Source organism: Leptopilina boulardi, unplaced genomic scaffold, assembly GCF_019393585.1.
Source record: "Leptopilina boulardi isolate dan_hultmark-lab unplaced genomic scaffold, ZJU_Lbou_2.1 LbouV2_31, whole genome shotgun sequence".
NCBI classification, from domain to species: Eukaryota; Metazoa; Arthropoda; class Insecta; order Hymenoptera; family Figitidae; genus Leptopilina; species Leptopilina boulardi.
Window position 1 is genome coordinate 3,998,968 of NW_026137874.1, and position 23,682 is coordinate 4,022,649.

General features: G+C 29.0%; 1 protein-coding gene across 3 annotated transcripts; it reads left to right on the forward strand.

The window, feature by feature from the left end:
• The first annotated feature begins 147 nt into the window (after positions 1-147).
• On the forward strand, positions 148-22,575 carry LOC127283357 (serine/threonine-protein kinase minibrain). 3 transcript variants are annotated; one of them, XM_051308157.1, is made up of 10 exons: positions 148-1,682; positions 2,710-2,771; positions 3,188-3,707; positions 9,831-10,081; positions 13,320-13,488; positions 14,661-14,828; positions 15,108-15,394; positions 15,479-15,625; positions 16,237-16,669; positions 20,741-22,575. In XM_051308157.1, exons 3-10 carry the CDS (start codon positions 3,569-3,571, stop codon positions 21,196-21,198), a joined length of 2,052 nt encoding a protein of 683 aa, XP_051164114.1. In that variant the 5' UTR covers positions 148-1,682; positions 2,710-2,771; positions 3,188-3,568; the 3' UTR covers positions 21,199-22,575. The 3 variants fall into 3 exon arrangements, with proteins under 3 accessions (XP_051164114.1, XP_051164115.1, XP_051164113.1); XM_051308158.1 differs by having other exon boundaries at positions 2,713-2,771; XM_051308156.1 differs by lacking the exon at positions 2,710-2,771.
• Positions 22,576-23,682: the final 1,107 nt, after the last annotated feature.

The window sequence follows — 23,682 nt, forward strand, 5'->3', positions numbered from 1 at the left end:
AAAGCACCTTAACGACCAACAACAACTTTCGAATTGAAACACGTTGCGCTCTCTAGAGTTTGCTTCAATATACGAGTCATCCCCTCTATTAGAGTTTTAAGACCTTTTTTTACAACTGTGATATTAACTTTCTTGCTTCATGTTCATGTTCTCTTTCTCAGTATCGCTGTTTACCCCATGGTCGCTTAGGGCGTGCAGTGCTCGTGTTTAAGGTTTTTGTCGACAAACAACAATAGTAGTAAAAAATAGATCAGACAAATAGTGCTGCTTAACAGCAGAAATCAGTGGCTAAATTTATTGGTATTAAATTAAATCGTTCTTTTTTTTGGGTGGTAACATAAAGTGGAAGTTCGTCAGAGCGTGTCGGCGACGCGAGCTGTAAGGTGAATGTCCGTGATAGCAGTGTTGTGTGCACGAATCGAAGAATGTTCCAGTAATGTGAAAAGTGATGCGTACGAATACTAAAATTCGAATACTGAATATTTTCTTATATTTAGTTGCTGCAATTGAGTTGGGAATCGTCTTTTTTCCACGTCTTCGCAACACATAGCTTTTGTTATTATTTTGCCGCGGTGCTTTTGACCCTAAAGTGGACGAGTTCATTGCGCAGTTATCAGAGGGGTGTCCAGTGTGTTTTTATATATCTGTTCTGCAGTGGCGCTAGCGATACTTACATTCTGCACCAATATCTTAAAGCATTCATCTAATTCCTCGAGATCGTCTGTTTTTCGTTTGTGACTAGAAATCGCTCAGAAATGTCCCGTTATTAAAGAAAAGCCGCTTTTACCGTCGACGTTGGTATTCATTACCTAATTCGGAAAAGAAAAATAGAGTACAAGAGAGAGAATAGTGAGGTCGTAAGAAGTGGACGCGTTGTGGAACACGTGATCTTCGTTGTCAAACCACATAGTTACGACCGTATGCACCGCTGTTCAATGGTCATAACCTGATTCCTTTGCCGTCATTCTTGTCGTTGTCATTGACATTTGCAACTAAATAATCCAATTACTTTTTGTCAACATGTGTAACTGATACAATTGACAACACAAATTCACCAAATAATCTACAATATTAACGACAATAACCAATTTTCTTACAAGTTGCTTTATTTCATATACGCAACTCCAAAAATGTCGATTGGACAGTCGATAAATTTTAAAGTTAAATAATCATTTATGTATTTAGATACAACAAGATGATTGTGGCTTTTGTTTCGATGAAAAATGAAGCTTACACGTGCCTAGCGACTGCGTTCAAAATGTAGGACACCTCCTTCTGATTACCGCCCATTTCGTTGATCGTTGGAACGTCAAATTTTTTTTAGCTCAAAATCAAATAATTAAATGAATTTCAGTAGATCTAAAGACTGAAAAGTGGCAGCATTCTATAAAGAAATATGTGAAAGAAAGAAAGAGAAGAAAAGCACTAAGTAAATATATATTTAAGAATTCAACGAAACCTGCAGCTAAAATTTCTCAACGACGAAGGTCGTTGGTCGATATATTATCGTCATCGCTCCTCGTCTTGATGGTTAATTGATGATTCAGTATTCATTTCTATCTTATTGTTCTAAGTGAAATTTTCAAGTGTGTTTTTTCAACGACCGACATAATCAGTTCAATAAAACGTTTTCTTTTCAAGGATATGAATAATTGTTGTCTTCATCAAGATTTTTTAAACAGGTAAATGTTTCAAATTATTATTAATAAATTAGTAATGATTTAGTCTTTTAGCCTTCAAAAGACAAAAATGTATTTTTGTTCTACTAATGTTTTAATTAAACAGACCACTTATAGTTAAATCCAAATACATATATATTTATTTAATCTAAAATACAAGTAAAAAATTAAAAAGAATAATTTATTTTTCATTTTATTATAAAGTTGATTATGTATAAATTTAATTTTAATTTCTGTTAATAACACAAATTCTTTACAAACATTCATAATTGTCAAAATATTTTTTAAATTTTATTCCCAAATAACCTTTTTTATTTCAATTAGATATAAAAAGTATAGTAATGACTACGTACATACAAAAGTAGTGAAAAAAATGAATTGTAATGCGTATCTATAAAGATAAAATAAAAAAAAAAAAAAAAAGAATGAAATTAAATATAAACATTTCGACTATTATTAATTTAATTATTCAAATTTAAATTATTTAACATAGTATTAAAAACATGGACATACTTTTCATGATTTATAACTGTGGTCAATCTAAACTCTAATACATATTTTTGTAATTTGAAAATCTGCCTTAGATTTTAATTGTCAATAATTAGTAAAATTATGGTGTGAGGTTAAAGATGGGGGATAGAGAGCGTAAAAACCTTAAAAAGGTGTACGCAGGAAATCTAAATAAAAAAAAAGTAAATAAAATAATAATAAATAGTAAAATTGTGGCTTGTGTTCGTATCAATAATACAATATTGGTGTTTAAGCCATAGACTAGGTTGGCATTCCACAAAATTTCATTAATATGTTTGCGAGTAGCACCAATACCGTATGAGAGGCACAAACTGTAATCCTAATTTTCTCTAAATCTGAATTAATTAAAATTAAAATATCGAAGTTCATAATAAAAAGTCAGGTACTGATTGAAATTTCTGAAACAAACATTATTCGTTTAATATACTTATATCTGATATAATTATAATGAACTTTAGTACCACTTGTTTAATTAATTCAAATTAACGATTCTGTTTAGTAGACTCTACTTTCATGGGAGTATAGCCTCTATTATATGCACTTCTCTACGTGTGTAGACAGGTATCTTGAATATTTCAATTTTATTTAGTATCTGAGTGAATTAGGGAGAAAATGTTTTTTTTATTTTTTTAAAAATATTTTTCTTTAAAATTGGTGACTTTATTAAAGAAAAAAATGAACTGATTAATAATTAAACATATTTAAAAGACAACTATATTCTTACTCTATGAAATCCATTAAAATTATCTCAGCCATCTATTTTATTGAATAGCGCTTGAGAGTATATAAAAAAAATAGTTACATCCAATATATTTATCAAAAATCATAATATAATAAAAAAAATAGCTAAATTTAAATTAATTTTAAAGTTTTAGAGATTTTACATCGCCCAAAAAATCATGGTCCATTATTGTGGAATCAACATGAATGAAAATGTATTTTTTGTGATATAATAAACAGATGCTTATTTTTTTCAGAACTTATAACAAAAGGAGAATTACTATGACATACAGAAGAAGATATGAGAAGTACTTGAAAACGCCAAATTGATATAAAGTAATCAAAGACTACCGTCTTTGTTGACGCCTAAAAAAGCAGCTTATCTATGTAAAAAAAAGTACGGTTTCGTATGCAAACTAAGAAAAGTGTTCTTTTCTGGACGGGAGAGGAGGAACGAGGAAACCGAATACAATTACATAGTTACAAATTTTTTAAAAGTGATAAATCGAAATTGATATATAGTGATATAAAGCGTTTAAACTGTTTGATCGTAAAAATAAACAAGTGGTATTAAGGGTCCACGTGCCCCATGTTATGAACTGTCGAGGACTGCCCTAGGCAGGTGGGGGGACTGTGGGATGGAGTATGGCGGTAGTCGAGGGGGTGTACAACCTCCCCCTGTAAGTGCAAGAAGTATGGCTGGATCGGATACTACTGATGCTGCCTGGCTCAAACATGAACAATTGAAGCTCATGGAATCGAGGCATAAACAGCAATGTAAGCAACAAACATATTAGTACTTCTTATTTATATGCCTCATTTAATGTAAATTTAATTTTTAGTTCAATGCAATGCATTGAAAAAACGATACATTTGAATCAAACTTAAAATATATTTTTAATAAGTTTAATTTAAGTATTACAGTGGAACCTCGATTATCCGAACTAATCTAGGCAAGGCCGGGTTCGGATAATCGGGATTTTAATTTTTTTTTTTATAATTAAAGTAAAAAAATGTACAGTTGAACTATATATTTAACTTAATACATATGTTTTTAAATATACATAAGTATATACATATATGTAAATATATATTAATTAATAATATATTAAAAACTCAGAAAATTCAGGAGACCAAAAAATAGTTCGGATAATAGAAGTTCGGATAAAATGTTATTCGGTTCGGATAATAGAGGTTCCACTGTATCATTAATATAAACAAATAATTCATGAAAAAGGCAGGAATTATTTTCCATGTCCTAGATACGAATGCAAATTTATTAGTTCTTCAACAAGTTTAGTGAATATTGAAAGAATATTTAGGAGAAACTCAGGAACGCTGAAAAAAGGTTAAAACTAATTTAGTAGATTTTTTTCATTACTTTCTCAAAATGAGTTGATATGTATTTTCTGAAAAGTTCTCAACATCTTACAAAATTTCGAATGAGTATTTCCATTAGTGTTCTCAACTTTTTATGCGATTGCTTGACATGGAAAACTACAGTTCTTGAACTTGAAAAAATCGGGAACTCATCATTCAATTTGACTAAACAATCATCCTTTGCTCATTGATCAAGTATGTGTGCGTATATAAACATTAGGTTCAGAAAATTTATAAGTTCCAATTTTTTTTTCAAATTAGTAAGTTTACTGAGAATTTCAAGTAATTATGAATATTTTTTAAAATTATTTTTTGGTTTTGCATAGGTCTACTCTCTAAATTTGAATCAGCGATAAGTATACCACTGTTACCAATTAGCGTATATACGCTGAAAAATCAGTGAATTTTCACTAATTTATCAGTTCATATACGCTGATTGGAATCAGTGGTATACTTATAGCTGAGAATCAGCGACATTTCGCTGATTTAAATTTAGAGAGTAGAAAATATATCTATAAATGCATCAAAGAAATTTCTCATTTCAATAAAACTAATGCAAGTAAAATGATTTAATGAATTATCTAACTCTATTAGCACTTGCTTTATACAGAAGAAAATACTGTGCATGTGGAAAGAAATGATTACTGACATACGATTTAGTTGTTTGAGTCATACCGATGTTACTTTAGTCATACATATTGTTACCAATGTTACATATATACACCTATACCATTAGCAAAGAGGAGTCTTGTCAAATCATGATATAGGGGGTCATATGTAAACGTTCCGTATAGGAGAATTGGAGTTAGCAACCGCAGCTATTTTGTTCTGCGTATATTCTTATATATTTATTGTTAAGTTGCGCTAAATGAACTCAATTAAGTTTCCTAAAAAATATTACTGAGAGTAGAGGTTCATTTGACTATAATAATGTTTAGTTTTTACAAAATACTACGAAGTTGTTTAGTAGGTAATTGTTAGTCAGCTCGTAGTGATATTCACTATACACTCTTTTCTCCGTGCTTATTTGAGAAATCAATATTAAAAAAAGCTCTAAAAGTATTATGCAACGACTTACAATTGAAGAGCTGGCTGCAAGAAGGAGATACGCGTGAATTTGCATGGAAAAAATTTGTAGCTGAGAAATTCCTGGGAAATATGTATGTATTTCAAAGCATTCGACATATTTTTCTCCTGCTATGTCATCAGCTGCTCTTGGGAAGAAAGTTAATGATGTATCGGGATAAAACTAAAGTCTAAATTTTACGTTAACTTCTATATAAACGTTATGTAATTGAAAACACTCTCTACGTTGTTAGTCAAAACAATATCCATTTTTAAGTTTTTATTTGAACACAGTTTTCTGAGGCTCTCAAATTTAGACCATAAACAGCATCAAAACGTTGCATTATCAATAATTTGATACACTTTATGGTCTCAATTTGAGATCCTCAGAAAACTGTAAATCATTTAACGACACTAAAAATGAGTGCTTATCTTTATTTGAGAAATTGGATTTGAAATGCACCTTTAATATACATTATTTTGGTGTATAGTTTTAACATTTGGAGGTTAGAATTCGCATTATTATATCATAAAACACTTATTTACAAAAGACGTTTGAAACTCTTTTTTGCATTTGTCAGATTAGGTACAGTTGTCTTTACCACTATTTGACTGCAAAAAACAGTTAGCAACTGCAGCTAATTAATTCATTTTCGTGTACTTTGCTTAATACTTTGCGTTCACGGTTACACGTAAACTCTTAGTATTTACCTTGGTTTAAAAACTACAAAAACAAGCATCTTAATAGTCATTTAACTCATTTTGGTAAATGTTTTGAAGCATCTTACTTGGAAAGAACTGAATTCGCTGAATTGATTTTTGCAGTCAATATTTTCAACAGCAAATACAAATATTTGCTAGTACAGCAAAAAAATTTGCTATGGCAGCGAAAAGTTGGTTACCAAAGCAAACTTGATCGCTGTCCCTATTTCAATGAGGACAGTTTGTTATGGCAACGGAAAATGAAAATTATAGCAAACTTCTTCTATGCGTGTAATCATACTACAGGCACTTAACTTAATTTTCTTTTATAATAAGATTCAGATTTTTACAGTGATAATTGGAATTATATATACATACACCTACATGTCATAAAATTCGTTGGGTTTCAATGGAAGCTACATAGTAACCGAACACCCGACAGAGTTCTCTGACCTACTAATTGAGATTTCATGCTGCACATAAATAGAACAAAAGTTTCCATTTTATTTTTGAAAGATCTATCGGGCTTTGAATTACCATGTAGGGAAAGTGAGAGTGCCAAAAAATAGAATTAGATATAAGAAATCATAAAGAAATTAATATAAAAAAAAAAAAAAAAAAAAAAAAAAATCTTTTCGAATGTATAAAATTTTCTACTTTTATCTTTTCCTAATTTTTTCTTTGCTACTCTTTTAAACAACTTCTCTTTCCCTTTCAGGTGGTTTTTCTTTACTTCTTCGTCTCTTTTAGTAGACTTCTCTTACTGTTGAGCTCACGTGGCAGGCAAGCAGACCAGCTAGTCGGTTGGTGGTTGCTCCACCCCCGTGCGACACGATCAATACGCGACTCCTGTCTTTCTCCTAGTCTACATCTCGCCGTCTAACTCTCTTGCATAGGCAAACCCTTCTCTCTCTCTCTCTCTCTCATGCGCTCTCTCTCATGCGCTCTGCAGCGCATTGTACATATAAAGTTATAAGCGCCCACAACTCTTGCAGTCGGTACAGCAGCCAGCAGGAGTAAAGCGCTTGAAAGCGCTCTTTGCTGCGCTTTACTTTGCACTACGCTGGGTTACGCTACTCCGGCTGGCTGGTTGGTAGCTCATTTCGAAGCGGTCTCTCTGTTGCTATGCTGGTTCCTCCTGCCATTTCACTCTCCCTTGTACCCTCACTCTCTTCCTATCTCCACTTTGCTTTTCTATCGAGCTTCTCTGCACACATTTCTACGTGTGCCAGCGAGACAGTCGTTAACTTAAAAGGTAGATGCTAGATGCTACAATCTTACACCTGAATTTCATTTTCAATTCTTTTTTTTTTATATATATTTTTATTTATATTTATAATAACTTTTTCTATTCAACAAACTAGCATTGAAGTAATAACTTTTACTGGTAGTCTTGAAAAATAAATATAGTTATAATGTACACAATCATTTTTAAATATTCATTATTATTATATTATATACCTGGAACAATTCGGAATTGATGAAATCAATCATAAATGACCAAAACCAAAATAGTTCCTCTTTATGAACTATACATCAACTTTTAAAGTAACGATTCTCACTATGAGTGAAAATGAAAAACTTAAGACAGAATCTACAGCAGACTGGAACTATCAAATTCCTTATTGTTTCATTTACAACAATTAATCTTACGAAAAACATGTAATATTTAAGCTATTTATTTATTCCATAAATATTTAACTATTCAAAATATTGAGTTAAAATTAACTAATTTAAAAATAATAAAAGTTAAAGAAAAGTACTTTTTAGCTCTTTTTCTTATCTTTATAAGTTTTAAGTATCGTACTAATTAGTTCAGTAGCTTTTGCCTTCAGATAAATCTATTTATTAAAAATCATGTTTCTTTAGACAAAAATTTGAAATCACGAATAATTTTGAATCAATCATTGTTTCGTAATACATGTATCGAGTTTTTTATAGCAGTGACTTGTAAATATTGATTTAATCAGTTTAACCGTGCAAATAAAAAAAATAACTTTTAATGTCAGAAGAAATAGAACAATACACTAGAACCTCCGAACTATACACTATTCGGTTTTGGTGTTCAAGTTCTAAGTATGGATACCTTGATACCAGAAAGTATGTATATATAAATACTCAGTGCCGTACGGTGCATGAAATATAACATATGTAATTATATACAATGTAACGTTCGTAAGTTTGCACAACAAATTTTCAGCGAACTGGTGTCATTTTTTAATGCAACATTGTAGAGCAGATTAAGCTCTATTTTCTAGGAGAAAATTAGGTCTAACTTTTTGACATAAACTTTACAAGTAACCAAGTAAAGTTTAAAAACTATGTGCGTAAATTAATCTAAGCAACTAATGACTTAATGTGACATATCTTTTAAATCATTGAAGATGTTCAGACGCACCGAGAAAATTTAACCGTTTAAGGGATGACACTGATAGAAACAGGTTTGTGGATCCTGCCACGAAAATATGTCAAAGTATATAAGGTTAATTCACAATGATGAGCAGGCCTTTTTAGCCATCAGTTATATTCGCTGTTTAGATTTTTCATTTTTTGTTAAAATAACCATCACGTATAGCTGTATTTAGGCAAAAATCACCTTGAAACACTTTACCAAAAAGATTAATAAGGTTTAGTATAAGACAAGAATGCATAAATGATGTTTATGATTAACGATTTTTAAAGAAATATTTTTTTTAAAAGAAAAATTATATGAATTTTTGTTTTAAAGATGTTTTTTGTAATGTTTATTGAACAAAAAATTATAAGAAATATTATAGAAAAACAATTTTATAAATTTCTGTTTAAAAAAATTTTCATTTCTATTAATTAATCATAAACGTCATGTGGTCTACAGCATCATTAGTATATCTGTGGCTATGGCCCAAATTAAAATTATGAAAAAACAAAAAAATAAACTGTCGATTTTTTAATAGAAGGTATTAAAAAAATAATTTAATAAAAATAAAAAAGTATACTGAGAAAAATGTTTAGTCTGAGTAACCAAAATTTGGTTGGGCCAACAAAAACATTTTGTTGGTATTTAAGCAAACAAACTATTTATTTGAGTCAACCAAAAAATTTGGTTGAGTGTTTTTTGTTAGCATAACAAAAATGTTTGGTTAGCTCAACCAAATTTTTTTTGTTAGGTCAATAAAAATGTTTGGTTGATCAAACATACAGTTTTTTTGTAAAATTAAAAATTTTATTCTACCTTATTTTTTTCTTATCTTTTTTATTTATTTCATTATTTATTTATTATCAATTTAACATTGAATTTATATTTATTCAATTGAAATATTTGTGGACTTTGAAAAATCTCATCTCCGCCTGGAATCGAACCTCTGTTTTAAAACTGAAGATCGGGAGCTCTGACCACTGTACTATCCATCCTTGTGAAAGATTTAAACTAACTGTTCTCTTAAGCTATGAGCTGAAAGCGAATCAAATTATTTAGTTGTGTTAACCAAATTATTTAGTTGTGTTAACCAAATTATTTTGTTGTCGTAACCAAATTTTGGTTGGAATTTAAAAATGTTCAACCAAATAATTTTGTTGGCCTAATCAAATGTTTGGTTGAGATAACTCTACGACTTTGTTTCAGCCATAAAAAATTTGGTTACAAGAACCAAAATTGCCTAACCAAACAATTTTGTTGCAAACACTAAATTTTTTTTCTCAGTGTAAAAATAAAGGATATGTTATTTGATAGAATTTAAAAATACCACATTCGTAACATCTTTATTTTGATTACAGTGAGCAGTGTGAGGACGGCTACAGGGGGTGCACCTCTTTACGGTCGCCTAGTTGCTGAAGAACCTCTACCGGCAGCAGTTTGCGGGGGTGGAGTTGGCAGTGGCGTAGGTTCCGGCGGGGTTCCTCAAGAAACCCCTGCTGATATCCATGCTATGCAAGCTCGAATACCCCATAGGTTTCGAGATCCCAGTACAGCTCCACTACGAAAATTAAGCGTTGATCTTATCAAGACTTATAAACACATCAACGAAGTAAGTTAAAAATTATGTGACCTACACGGAAAAAACAAACTGACTATTTTAGCACCAAACTGCTTTATCCTTTAATAGTAAATAATTTCGTTTACCTATTAAAGTATGTAATAATGAATTTTTAGGTTAAAGTAAGTCCATACTAAATAAGTATAGTGGTTATACTCTTATAGTAATAGTGACGTACTTTAAAAGCATAAAATTGATGTCCGCGAAGTACGACATATAGTCTACCTAAAATAGCAAGAGCTTCTTCCTTTTTGGTGGATAAATTCTTGCAACCTGCGTTTTGGCCACGCCTCCCTCCCTTTCCAACCATCGATATAGGCCAAAACGCAGGTTGCAAGAATTTATCCACCAAAAAGGAAGAAGCTCTTGCTATTTTAGGTAGACCATGTCGTACTTCGCGGGCATCAATTTTATGCTGTTAAAGTACATCAATATTACTATAAGAGTATAACCATTATACTTATTTAGTATGGACTTACTTTAAACTAAAAAAGCATTATTTCATACTTTAATAGGTAAACGAAATTGTATACTAATAAAGGATAAAGCAATTTGGTGCTAAAATAGTTAGTTTGTTTTTTCCGTGTACATTTTTTAAATAAAAATATAACCAATATAATATAGCTTCTAAGATTTAGGCAAGGTTGCGCGTAACTTGGGAGTTTTTATAAACTCACAATGTCGCAACAGGTTCGCGCATGGTAACTAATTTTACTTTTCATTGGACCCACATCTCTATGATTATCTGTTTTGGTACTAGTCTTCCCTGAAAAAAGAAAACATTTGGAATACTTTGAGTGGATACTGATAATTGGCGTAAATAAACTACAATAAATGTAAACAGAAATTTTTTACATTCGAATATATCCGAGTATTCTAATTTATCTTTACTGATATTTAACCGAATTTTTGTTAAATATTATTTTTATTTCAATGCAGAAATATTTAAAACTATTTATAGCAGAATTCTCATTTTCTAAAATTTCTACTTATAATTAGTCGAATTTTTAAGTATGGCAAAGTTTCCATTTTATCGATTCTTCATTTGTACTAATTGTCACTTGACTATGTAAATAGAAATTTATTTAAATTCAGTGAAATGAAAACTCAGTTCAATGTAAAATAAAATTCTGCTAAATAGAAATTTTATGAATTGGAATTCGACCCACAAAAATTCTTGAGTTATCAGTGCAGGGAATATTCATGCGTCCCTTCCTTATTATATGAATAGAGTGCGCAAAAGCACTGTAAACGCGTTATCAGTTTAGATAGAGATAGTTTGCACGTAAAGGTGGCAATTATTCTAACTTGGTCTGATCAATTAAATAAAAGGTAAGACATAGGCAGAAAATGATACCTTGTTACTTACACTCAAGGGAACTCGCACTCTGAACTTGTAATAGTTGGCGAATTTTTTTATTTATAAAACTTTGATATTACTGTATTTTTTAAAAGTATACTCCAAACTATAGGGAATTATTAATTAACTTATATAAACAACTCACAAATCCTAAAAAAAAATGTTTTCGAGATATATCTAATTGTTTTTAATGTAGTTAATTAAAAAAATATATTCAATACATTTTGTAGAAATGATTTTAGATGTTTATAGTGTCACTTCTTTAGTGACATGATAAAAGATATGTTGAAAACATTAAGTCAAATTTATCTACATATTTTTAAAAATTAAATTCTTAATCCATTGTGATGAATTTAAAAGTTTTTATTACAATGTAGTTTTAATTATTATGGAACAAGAGTAATTTAAAAATTAAAAGCAATAGGGGAGAGTGGGGCAAAACCGGGTACCTTTTTGGGATTCTCGGATTACAAAGAATCTATCAAATAAATTAGTTCAAATCTCGTTGAAAATTCTTCCTTGAACATTAGAGAATGAGAAAATAAGGTCAATTCCATGAAAAAAATTTTTTTGATCAATTTAAACCAGGTTTTTCAAAAAAATGCAAAGTACCCGTTTTTGCCCCGATGGTGGGGCAAAACCGGGTACTGTCAAGGAAATATATAAACATTGAATATTCTTTAACTTTTTTTTCAATTATTATTATATATCACTTAAATTATAGAAAATAATTAATATTCAATAAAAATCAAAATATATTATATTAATAATGAATAACAGCAGTTAAATCTTTTAAAACTAAATTTTTCATATTTTTATTAATTTTTTATCATTTATTTATCGATATGGTAAATAACTGATATATCGAAAGTTAAACATCGATCTCGGAACATACATGTCGATTCTTTGGAGAAAAAATTTAAATATGCATAGTGTAATATATTTATATACTATATCCGGTTTTGCCCCGCACTGCATTTTTGAACAAAATGTAAAATTCTCAGCTTATTGTTAATAATTTAACAATTACTTTTAATGAAAATTATTCGTAAATAAATGCTGAAAAAGATGTTATACTTGCCGAAACGAATATTTCGACACAAAAAGTTTTATAAGTGATTTACTTTCGATAAAAAATGGATTTTCTTTTGACCTAAAATTTAAAAGTCGCATAAAATATAATAAATAAATTTTTATAATATAGTGGTTATATAATTAAAATGATGTTGGTTGTAATATAAAAGATATATGTAATAGGCGACACAAATGGAAATACCTATCATGGAAAACTGGGGGTACCCGGTTTTGCCCTACTCTCCCCTATTTTGAAATTAATTTTCATTCAAATGCGAAGCACTCACTCTTGAGAAATTAAATTTCTTAATATTAACATAAATAGGAATTACTCTTAGTTATAATTTTATAAAATATTACATTGAGTTAGAGCATCATAATGTTCAAATGCGGCATGCTTTTCACGTGGTTGCGACGATATCGATCGGAACCAATCCAAGAACTGATCGGATTCTGCGCCCTTTCCTTTGTTCCTCTTCTTTTCTTCTTTTTAGTTTCATAAACATTAGATATTGCAAAAGCCATAAAATGTTCAAGTTTAACTAATTAAACCTAAGAAGAATAATTAGACTATTCATGTACATTAGTAAATACAAGATACATAACTATTTTCTATGGTGGGCACATCCATAGAATGTCATTTTCAAACATAATTTTTTCAATACATAAAAAAAAAAATTCAATAATTAGTTACGCAGATTTTAAATTCCTAAAAATTTTTTATTTATATATAATTGTTCTGTATTTTTTTAATAACAATAATTATTATTATTATTTATTTATTATTTTTTTCAGGTATATTATGCCAAAAAGAAGAGAAGAGCACAGCAGATACAAGGCGAGGATGGGTCTCATAAAAAGGAGAGAAAACTGTACAATGATGGGTGGGATGATGATAATCATGATTATATTATCAAAAATGGGGAAAAGTTCCTCGATCGGTATGAAATCGATTCTTTAATAGGTTGGTAAAATACTATATGAATTTATAATAAATTTAAGAATTAAAAATTTAATTAACCCTCAGCTGGCACACTGTTAAATGTAGCCCATACTTTTATACGCGTGCCATGTACTTAATAATTTTTATAATTTTAAAAATAAAACTTAAAAATTTTAAACTGCTACTCTTTAGATGTCACTGTTAATGAAAAGAATACAAGAATTTTGGAAGTGGCAGAAAAGAGACAAATTTCACTGGTATCCTTGCGACATTTATAAGCCAGCTAAGGGTTAATTCAATGTACATATATTACAGATAGTTCAATAGTGATTCCAATTAAATAACAAGTAATTTTTTAAGACTATCTTTAAATAAAGGTAATATTGTTATTATTTTGTATTAAGGCCTTAATCTTAGATAGCGGGGAAAATAATCTCTTCTAAATTTTTGTTGACTGTTTGAGCAAACTGTAAAAGTACATAATAATCTCTTATCCATTTAAAAATCTCAATGGTGTTTCAGAACCACGTTATAATTAGTAAATTTTATAATTACAACTGCTTTCAAATTTATTAGTTATTACTTCTCATTCATTCTCGTAGAAGTGCGATCAAGTATATTAAGGAATTTCTCATGCATCTCAGACTTAAGTTGAAAGTTTCTGAATACCTTTAGAACAAATTTTTTCTGCTATATATATACATACTTTTATTTAATGAGCTATCACTGTCAGAAATTTCTATTTCATAATATTTTATTTATTTATACTATATAGATATTTTTCTAGGAAATTATAGTTTTAGAGAGATTTGGTTCTTCTTTATAATAAAATAAAACATTTCCTTTGAAATTTAAAATATTCCTAAATAAAAGACGTTTAAAAAAAAAGAACAGATGCGAAATACCTATATAATCTTTCTTCGCTGATTACTCAAAATCTATCAAGTAGATTTAATCGAATAATTGTAGATCATTTTCCTCGTTGTGAATTACTTAAGAAAATAATAAAAATCATTTAAGTGTATGTAAGCAGCATAAAAACATTATTAAGATTATTTTCAATAGAAAAACTAATAATATATAATAAACTATAATTCAAGTCATATTTCATTTCAAAAACTGTAAAAAAGATTGATAAATCTGTAATGAATGTAAAGGATCTAATTTTATTTATTTTTTTTCACTAATTTTAGGTAAAGGCAGTTTTGGTCAAGTAGTCAAGGCATTTGATCACGAGGAACAAACACAAGTGGCAATAAAAATTATTAAAAACAAAAAACCTTTCCTAAATCAAGCCCAAATCGAAGTTAGGTTGCTTGAAATGATGAATAAAGCGGATACTGATAACAAGTATTATATAGGTATGTACTACTTAATAATATTGTAAACAGTGAGTCCCGATTTTCTGTATTGTTCTCAACCCTCATCTTTGATAATCTACTTTCTTCTTATTTAAATAATAAATTTTAATTTTTCCAAGTTTCATTACATTTGAAGACAAAATTTATAATAAGATGAATAGCATCTACTTATTTCTTTTTCTAAACATAATGACCCACTAATCTTTGCTCTTTATTTGAAACAACATTTCTAAACATATTAATTATACCAATATTAACTAATATATTTTTTCATTTCAGTTAAACTCAAAAGGCATTTTATGTGGCGAAATCATTTATGTTTGGTATTTGAGCTACTGTCTTATAATCTTTATGATTTACTTAGAAACACAAATTTTCGAGGTGTTTCATTGAATTTAACAAGAAAATTTGCCCAACAATTGTGTACTGCTCTTTTGTTTTTATCTACGCCGGAATTGAACATCATTCACTGTGATCTAAAACCCGAAAATATTCTCTTGTGCAATCCCAAACGTAGTGCGATTAAAATAGTAGATTTTGGCAGTTCATGTCAATTGGGACAGAGGGTTAGTGTTAATTTTGATAAATTTTATTCATTATTTTAACAATTTATGAAGAAGAGTAATATATATTTTCCAATTGTCTTTTAGATATACCAATACATACAGTCTAGGTTTTATCGATCACCAGAAGTGTTACTAGGAATACCATATGATCTCGCTATAGACATGTGGAGCTTAGGATGTATTTTAGTAGAAATGCATACGGGAGAACCACTATTTAGTGGTTCCAATGAGGTAAGACTTGTTTCAAATATGTATATATGACTACTATATGTATATTAATTTCTTAATGCTTTTTTCATGATCAAAAATTTTTTTGAAAATGGTGAATTCCACGTCAGTTCATCACATTAATTTTAGAGACTGATTGGGATTTGCCTGTACTTTTGTAAATTTATTACTTTAGTACATAGTGATAAACAATACCACCAAATATTTTTGATTTTTGGATTTTGAATTTTATTTATTTATTGAAAAATATACGGGCGAAAGCCCATTCGTAAAGAGTATTAGTAGGATACATTATAAATTGTGTACATTAAATGGCTACATTAAATATTGATTTTTTTTTTTCAAATTTTTGCACATTTTTTTTTTAAAGTTATGTAACTTTGGTTCTAATTAAGCGATTTTGACTTTGACTTTAGCTCGCTATTGACAGTTAAATTTGTGTACAAAAATAATTATATATAAATTATTACATATTTTATGAATTTGATAAATATTTTTGCTTATAAATAAACACATTAGTTGTAGCTTGTTATTCACTTAATAATAAGTGTTTTCTCTGAATTGGTGTTGAACAAAGTGCAATATTTATTTATATATGGAATATTTTTCTACAGGTGGATCAAATGAATAAGATTGTAGAAGTATTGGGTATGCCACCAAAGCACATATTGGACCAAGCGCATAAGGCGCGAAAATACTTTGACAAAGTTCCCACGGACGGCTCGTATATATTGAAAAAGTCTAAGGACGGAAAAAAGTATAAGCAACCTGGTACTAGGCGGTTACAAGATATCTTAGGAGTTGAAAGCGGTGGTCCTGGAGGAAGAAGATTAGGAGAACCTGGACATTCGATATCTGATTATCTCAAGTTCAAAGATCTTATCTTAAGAATGTTGGATTTTGATCCGAAAACAAGAGTAACGCCTTACTATGCGCTTCAACATAACTTTTTCAAAAGAACAGCGGATGAAGGGACCAACACAAATATCGCCGCAGCAAATAGTGCAAATACCAGTCCTGCAGTTGTGTTAATGAATCAGGATCATGGTAAGTGTTTTTCTTATAATGTTCTATTTTAATATCCCTTAAGTGCAGACTCAATTTTACTTTCAACAATTTTTTACCTCTATGTGTAATTGTTTTATGAATAAGACGCGAGTACACAGATTCAATATTAAAAAATGAAATTATCATTTACATATTTAAACTAAGGACAAATATTAATAATATGAGTATTTTCAAAATGTGTTTAAAAAATTGTCTCGGCTCAGGTTAACGTTTTTCCAAAGTTTGATATTTCAACTACCAAGTATTTAAAATATCAAGAAAAAATCTTTAAAAAATTCACAATTAAAAATTTTGTTGGTGTAGAATGTAGTAACTATGACTTATTAAAAAAATATACTCCCACCATTTACCCTATAGGTTTGGATAACAATACTTGGTAGTTAATAAAAACTCAGTCATAGTAATAAGATTTAGGTAAATTTTAGCCTATTTTTTTTTCATACATATGTATACCTATTAAATAATTCAAAATTCTCTACTCACTGTCAATTTTTTTATGAATAATTTGTTTCTGTCTTACTTTAGTTAATCCTAGGATTTTTTAAAAACAAACTTGTATCCCTGAAATAAATTGTCCTATGGAGTTTTTAAAAAAAATTTCTAATGTTTTAAAATAACATTTTATGAAACTTCCATTTACATACAGTTTTTAAATTTTTTTTTTATTTAATTTAATTTTTATTTAATTTTAATTTTTTTTTTTTTTTTATAAAATTTGTTTTTAATTTTATTATTGTCTGCATCGTTTATAAAAATAATGAATTGATACTATAAAGCATTAAAGTTTTAGTGAAATAAACTTCAAGTACCCACTTATTCTAAGAAAGTAACTTTTGCTTTTATTATTATATTAATACAGAAATATAATTTTTTTAATTTGCACGATATGCATAAAATTTAGATTCATAGGACATTATTCTTTATTAACATGTTCTATAAAATTTTCATTTCAGAATTAAAACATTTTCATTCGTAAACTTATTTCCACAGTTTAAAAAAAGGAAAAATATGGAAGAGGAATTTATTAGGGTTCTATATACATAGTTTACTGAAATTATTAAATTTATAGGATTTTGATTTTGTGCAGAAAGTAAGCGCTTTTATAAAATGAGTCAAAATTTGTAAAGTGGGTGTACATTTTTTTAATGGTTGAAAGTTTTTCATGTAATACACGCTATTTTGTTTAAAACAATAAATAAAACATACCATTTGAATAGTTTTGACAAGTTTATACAAGTTATTGTTACATGGAGGAAAATGGAAAATAAATATAAACAAAGTAACTTTTACTACTTTCATAGTAAATTCTGAGCTGCCCGAAATTTCTGTGCATTTTTGGCAACTTTTGCTCCGTAAATAGTAAAAACTATTATTTCAATAGTAATTTTTTCTATTTCTGGAGCAAAATTTACTAGAAATGCCCACAACTTCCGGACAGTTTATGACTTACTTTGTAAATATAGTAAATGTTACTTTATATTTTTTTTCATGTATAATCCTTTTTTGGCCTGAATGTAGATAAATTGTTTATATTTTTAATAAATTAGGTAATTTTTTAAAATGATAAATTTTTATTAAAACAATATTAATTTCAAATAATAATATTAAAAATCGGAATGATTTATTGTATAGATCGATAGAAAAATATTAATTTGTAAATTCACGCAAAAAATGTTTATAACAGTCAACTTGTATGTTTTATTTATTGTTTTGAACAGAATAACATGTATTGCATGAAAATCTTTGGACTATTAAAAAAATGTTGCCTCACTTATGGAGAAATTTTGACTAAAAAATTATTGATGTATGTTTTTTCAAAGATATTGAGTAGAAGTGGTGTTATATATGTATTGATATTTAAGAGAAGGAGAGAAAATAAAAAAAAAGTAAAAGATGGAAATCATCAACACTTAATTATTATGTTAAATATTTAGAAAGAATTACGTATTTTATTTTTTGCACAAATTAAAAATACTTGTTGTTGCCCGTAGATATGATGGGGGGACAGTACGTGGCTCGATGACTGTCGTATCCGCGGGGCGGCGACGACCTGTCCTAGGCCCCAACCTTAATTTTACTTACTAACATAAGTAAGTTCTATCTAACAAACAATCCTACAAGCTGAAAGACTAACATTCTCTTAGACAACCAATTTCCTTACCTAGGATGTTATTGCGTGAACCCTTGCTTGTTTACTTAAATAATGTTAATAACTATGGATTATTTTTGCAAGCCCATAGTTTTTAACAATTTCTCTAATCGCTATTCTGATTGTCATCCAATGTTTTAAACTACATTATTCTAAACATTCATTATTCTTCTATCAGTATGTTTCCTTCAATAATAAGCTCTTAGAATATGTTCCTTATTTTCTGAAAGTGGAAAACTTTAAAAAGATCGTGGATGTTTCTCATCTCAAAACACAATTCAATTATGAACATATTCTATGTGTTTTCGTAAATACGTATTATGTCATTTACCTCTCATGCATGCCATAGTTGCTTGCAATTCATGTACCTCTAGTGTGATTACAATATATCGTCGTACGTGGGATGTATACCTATATCATGAAGCTTCTCTCTAAATTCGAATAAATATGACATATATAAATAAATTTATAAATAACTGTTATTCATATCCCACTTGTGAACGATCTATCTAAAAAATTAATCTTAAAATAGCACATTTATTAAATAGTGCAGCATTAATAATTTTAATACTCGGAAGTCATATCTACATGCGAATAATCGCAAAGAGCATTAAGAAAAATTGGAAATATCCTTATGATTGACTCAATGCGATGAAACATATATCGAATCTGCAAACAATAAATTATTGCATTAGCATATTACTTAATTTATATTTTCCAAGTCGACAATGTAAAATATTATTATTATGTACAGTTGTCGAAGAAATCGTATATCTTAGGTTTTATAAATTCGTATTTTTAAAATTAACATTCTAATGAAACATCAATTTCTTTAAACAGTGTAAACAGTGTTTTTCAAATTGTTGTAAATATAAATTACATTCTGGAAAATATTAAGTATACATAAAAATGTCATGCTAGTTTTAAGAACAAATAGGTACAAATAAAAAATTGACTAACTATTTTAACTCATTAGTAACAGTAAATTGAACATTTTGTTACACAAAACAAAATAATATGAGTTGAAAGGAGTAACCTTCATACGATAAAGAAGCAATTAAAAAAATCAAACTTTTTATGCTTGATATTATTATTATTCTTCTTGTTGTTGTAAGTAGTTTACACTTTGTTATTTTATGTTGAGGATTTTTAAAGATTAGTGCTCAATGAAAAGTTAGAATTTTAAATGTTTTTAAAGACAGTAATCAAAACTAGCCTGTAAAATTCTTTTAAAATAGTATAGCCTATACTATTATTTTCTCTCTAAAGATCAGGCATAAAGTATTGTTCTGCTGAAATTTTGACAAAATAATTATGTAATTATATTTTATCATTTTTATGTTTTAAAATTGTTTCAATATTTAAGTAATCAATGTTTTTCTTCAATCTAATAAAATTAATTCAATCCACGTGCAAATACTTTCGGGATTGATAGAATAGGAATCAAATTTTTTGATGTTCCATTTCGAAAATAAGGATAATTTTTTAAAGTGGTCTCTTTTGTTTTTTTATAACATAAGAATTTCTATGAATTAACTAGAATTTCAACAAAATCATATATCAGTTTCAAATTTTTTTTAACGAGAAAGCAAACTTGACCCTTTTAATGCAGACAAACAAGAGCCATGCAGGAATCATAATAATAACTATTACATGTTAGATTTATCTTATAGGTTACCGTTTTTTAAAATGTTTTATAATGTTGCTCTCTTGTCTTAATTAAAGAAAACAAGGCAGACTGATACTATATACATATATGTGTAAATTTAAACATATTTAAGTGCAAAAATTATATTTATAAGAGTCTTTATGGATTTCGGCAGGGCACATACAAAAAGCAAAATTGACTAAAAGACTTGAATGAAATGTAAAATACTAATGTAATTTTTACAATGTCATAGGACTGGTATCGGTATCCGGACAAGGACAAGGAAGTAGCAGTTTAATGCCAGTACAGCCAAGCGTTCCTGGCGGCTATCAACCAATGGAGTGTGATTCTTCGCCTCGTCACTCCTGCAGCAGACGTGCCATCATCACCAATTACCCGTCTACTTCAGTCGCTGGTACAACGGCATCAGCTCCAACGTCTATGCAATCCGTGGATAGCTCTCTATTGCAAAACTCCCTTGGCTCATACAACAGTCTCATTCTCCCTGGCATTTCTCACCTCCCAGCAATGATGACTTCTCCAATGATCCAACAGCAAAATTTTTACAATTATGGTTATCCTAGCACGGACGCTCATACGATGGCCCGACAGCCATCGACAGTCACTGCCGGAAAACAAAGAGACTCTGAAAGAGAGGACAGTCCAATGGTCGGGGTCTGCGTTCAACAGAGCCCTGTTGCCATTCACTGATCTACAGTAATGAAGGACAAGTGTATACTTTAGCGTCATCAGCTACGATCAAATATGCTTCAATTGTTATCGCCTCACTGTCGAATGGAAAACGCCAAAGATTAAGGCCATCGGTGCATCGAAAATGTTTAAGTGAGAGGAAAGAAAAAGATGGCGATTAAAATGATGATGACGATGACGGCGACGACGATGAAGATAGTGGTGGTGGTGGTGATGATGATGATGATGATGATGATGATGATAATAATAATAATAATAATAATAATAATAAACAGGTCAATGATAAGGACACCGAATAATTTTGGAGAAGCATCTTTGACAAATTAAGGACAGTATGAAGCATGCAATGAGAAAGAAAACTACATCGGAATACTTTTTTATATTTTGCAAGTAAGTGCAGAAAAATAGGATTATTCAATTTTTAAGCGAGAATATGTCATTCATGGCCTAGTAAGGATGAACCGAACTGGCCAGGGAAAGTCCTATCAGATTAAAATAATATTGAATTTAGTCGATCCACGCTTAATAAAGACTCGATGCGATCTGAGTGGCCTAGAGAGCAAACAAAGTGATAAAAATATTACTAATCGTAAAAAATCGGTGACGATGTACAGCAGAGTCTCGCAAACTGACCGACTTTGAAATTTAGTGAGTGTCTCGCTCTCGTTTTTCATTTCCTTAACCAAGGCAGTGTCCTCAATAGGTGTTTTTATGAACTACTGTCGTGTAAGTAACCCATTAGTAGCGTGATATTGGCAACTGATGTTTTTGTTTTACAGTGTATGACTCCAATTGGCAACATGACGCTTTACTAACGTGTTACCCTTCAGTCGTTCAGAAAACGAGTGTTACCAGAGTTGACCCACTGTGCAAGGGGATGTTTCCCCCTATTAATTTCGTATCCGTAGGACTGAACAATTTGCGAGACTCTACTGTAATCATGCCCTCTGGTGAGAGTTTTATACGATATGTGACAAATGACGCGAGTATATGATGAAATCGGTCGAATGATAGCAATTTGTACAATATAATTAGATGAATGACCAGAGTGCAGATTTAAGTCCTAGCTTTTAAGTATGGAAGAAGATAAGAGAGAATATGTAAACTTGAGTTTTGTTTAATGCGAAACACCGGTGTCGTGTACAAACTTGCTTTGTTACTCACAAGACTTTGAACAAACAACGTTTGCGCGGCTTGATACATATTTATAAAAATAAACAGAAAGCATCGATAAAAAAAAAGAAAAAAAAAAAAAAAAGTTGAAAAATATATGTGTAAGGTCAATCAAGAATGATGTAGTCATTAACAAACGGGATAGGTATTTTATGATTTATCTACCTATATTCCCAATAAAACGTTATTGATTTTTGCCGTTTATTCTGTTTGTTCGATTCCACTATTTTTTCTTACTATAAATCTCATGCAAACTATTTTCTCCAGTCTTTTCAGTAAAGACAAAATCATTTTTTCTTTATAATGAAAACAACATAAAATTCGTTAAAACTGTCTACAATTATTTTGTATTTAGAAATTAAGAAATGATTCAGCATTTATGACTTTTGTTCTCTATACATTAGACAAAAATGCAATTAATTTATTTTAAAGGAATTTTAAAATTATTATTCATTTTTAAAGTTAAACATCCAACTATTTTTAGAGGCAGCTGAGTTATTTATGATTGCGCAGTAGAATTCCGTGAAATTGAAATATGCGCAGTTAACATTTATAAATACTAAAGACTGCACAGTATATTTGATAAGTTTTATTTCAGAAACAAAAGTAATTTGAGGTGACCTGGTTAATTTTTGTTTAACAGTAAATTCCTGGGTCATCATAAAAAAATACTAGGATACCTTCATATTGAAGATGAAACACTTAGATCTCATTGATGAAAAATTGCATTCAAAGTTTCGTAAAACTACTATATAACTAGTCATAACTGCTTTAGAACTCAATTTTGTTTAATGAAATTTTATAAATAAAATAATACCTTAACTTTGTAAAAACAAGAAAATTACTTAATTATAAAAATCATTAAGTATCATAAAAGCATATTTATTGTTTATTTCATTATGTTTTTTTATATTTTTCTTTTTTATATATTTCAATTTCAATTTCATTTATTAACGGGACATGCCCTTTCGTACAAAAGTACTCCTAAATTCTAATAGTTACGTAAGTAACAATACAAAATATAAAATATTAACTAAATCTAGGTAGGAATTGAATTATAAAAATCATTAAGTATCATAAAAGCATATTTATTGTTTATTTCATTATGTTTTTTTATATTTTTCTTTTTTATATATTACTAGGTATTTATTATTAATTGAAAAACTGAATTATATATCGTTTTTTAATATACAATAAAAAATATGATTAGAAAATCATGTTTAAAATAATAATTATAATAATTTTAAACAAAGAAATAATTTAATTAGATATAATTCTTTTATCATTAAACAGCATTTGCTAAAATAGGGT

Coding starts and splice junctions, on each gene's coding strand:
- LOC127283357 (XM_051308157.1), top strand. CDS start 3,569: ATGGAGTATGGCGGTAGTCGAGGGGGTGTACAACCTCCCCCTGTAAGT. Junction 13,489..14,660: donor TGAAATCGATTCTTTAATAG/GTTGGTAAAATA, acceptor CACTAATTTTAG/GTAAAGGCAGTTTTGGTCAA. Junction 14,829..15,107: donor TGATAACAAGTATTATATAG/GTATGTACTACT, acceptor TTTTCATTTCAG/TTAAACTCAAAAGGCATTTT.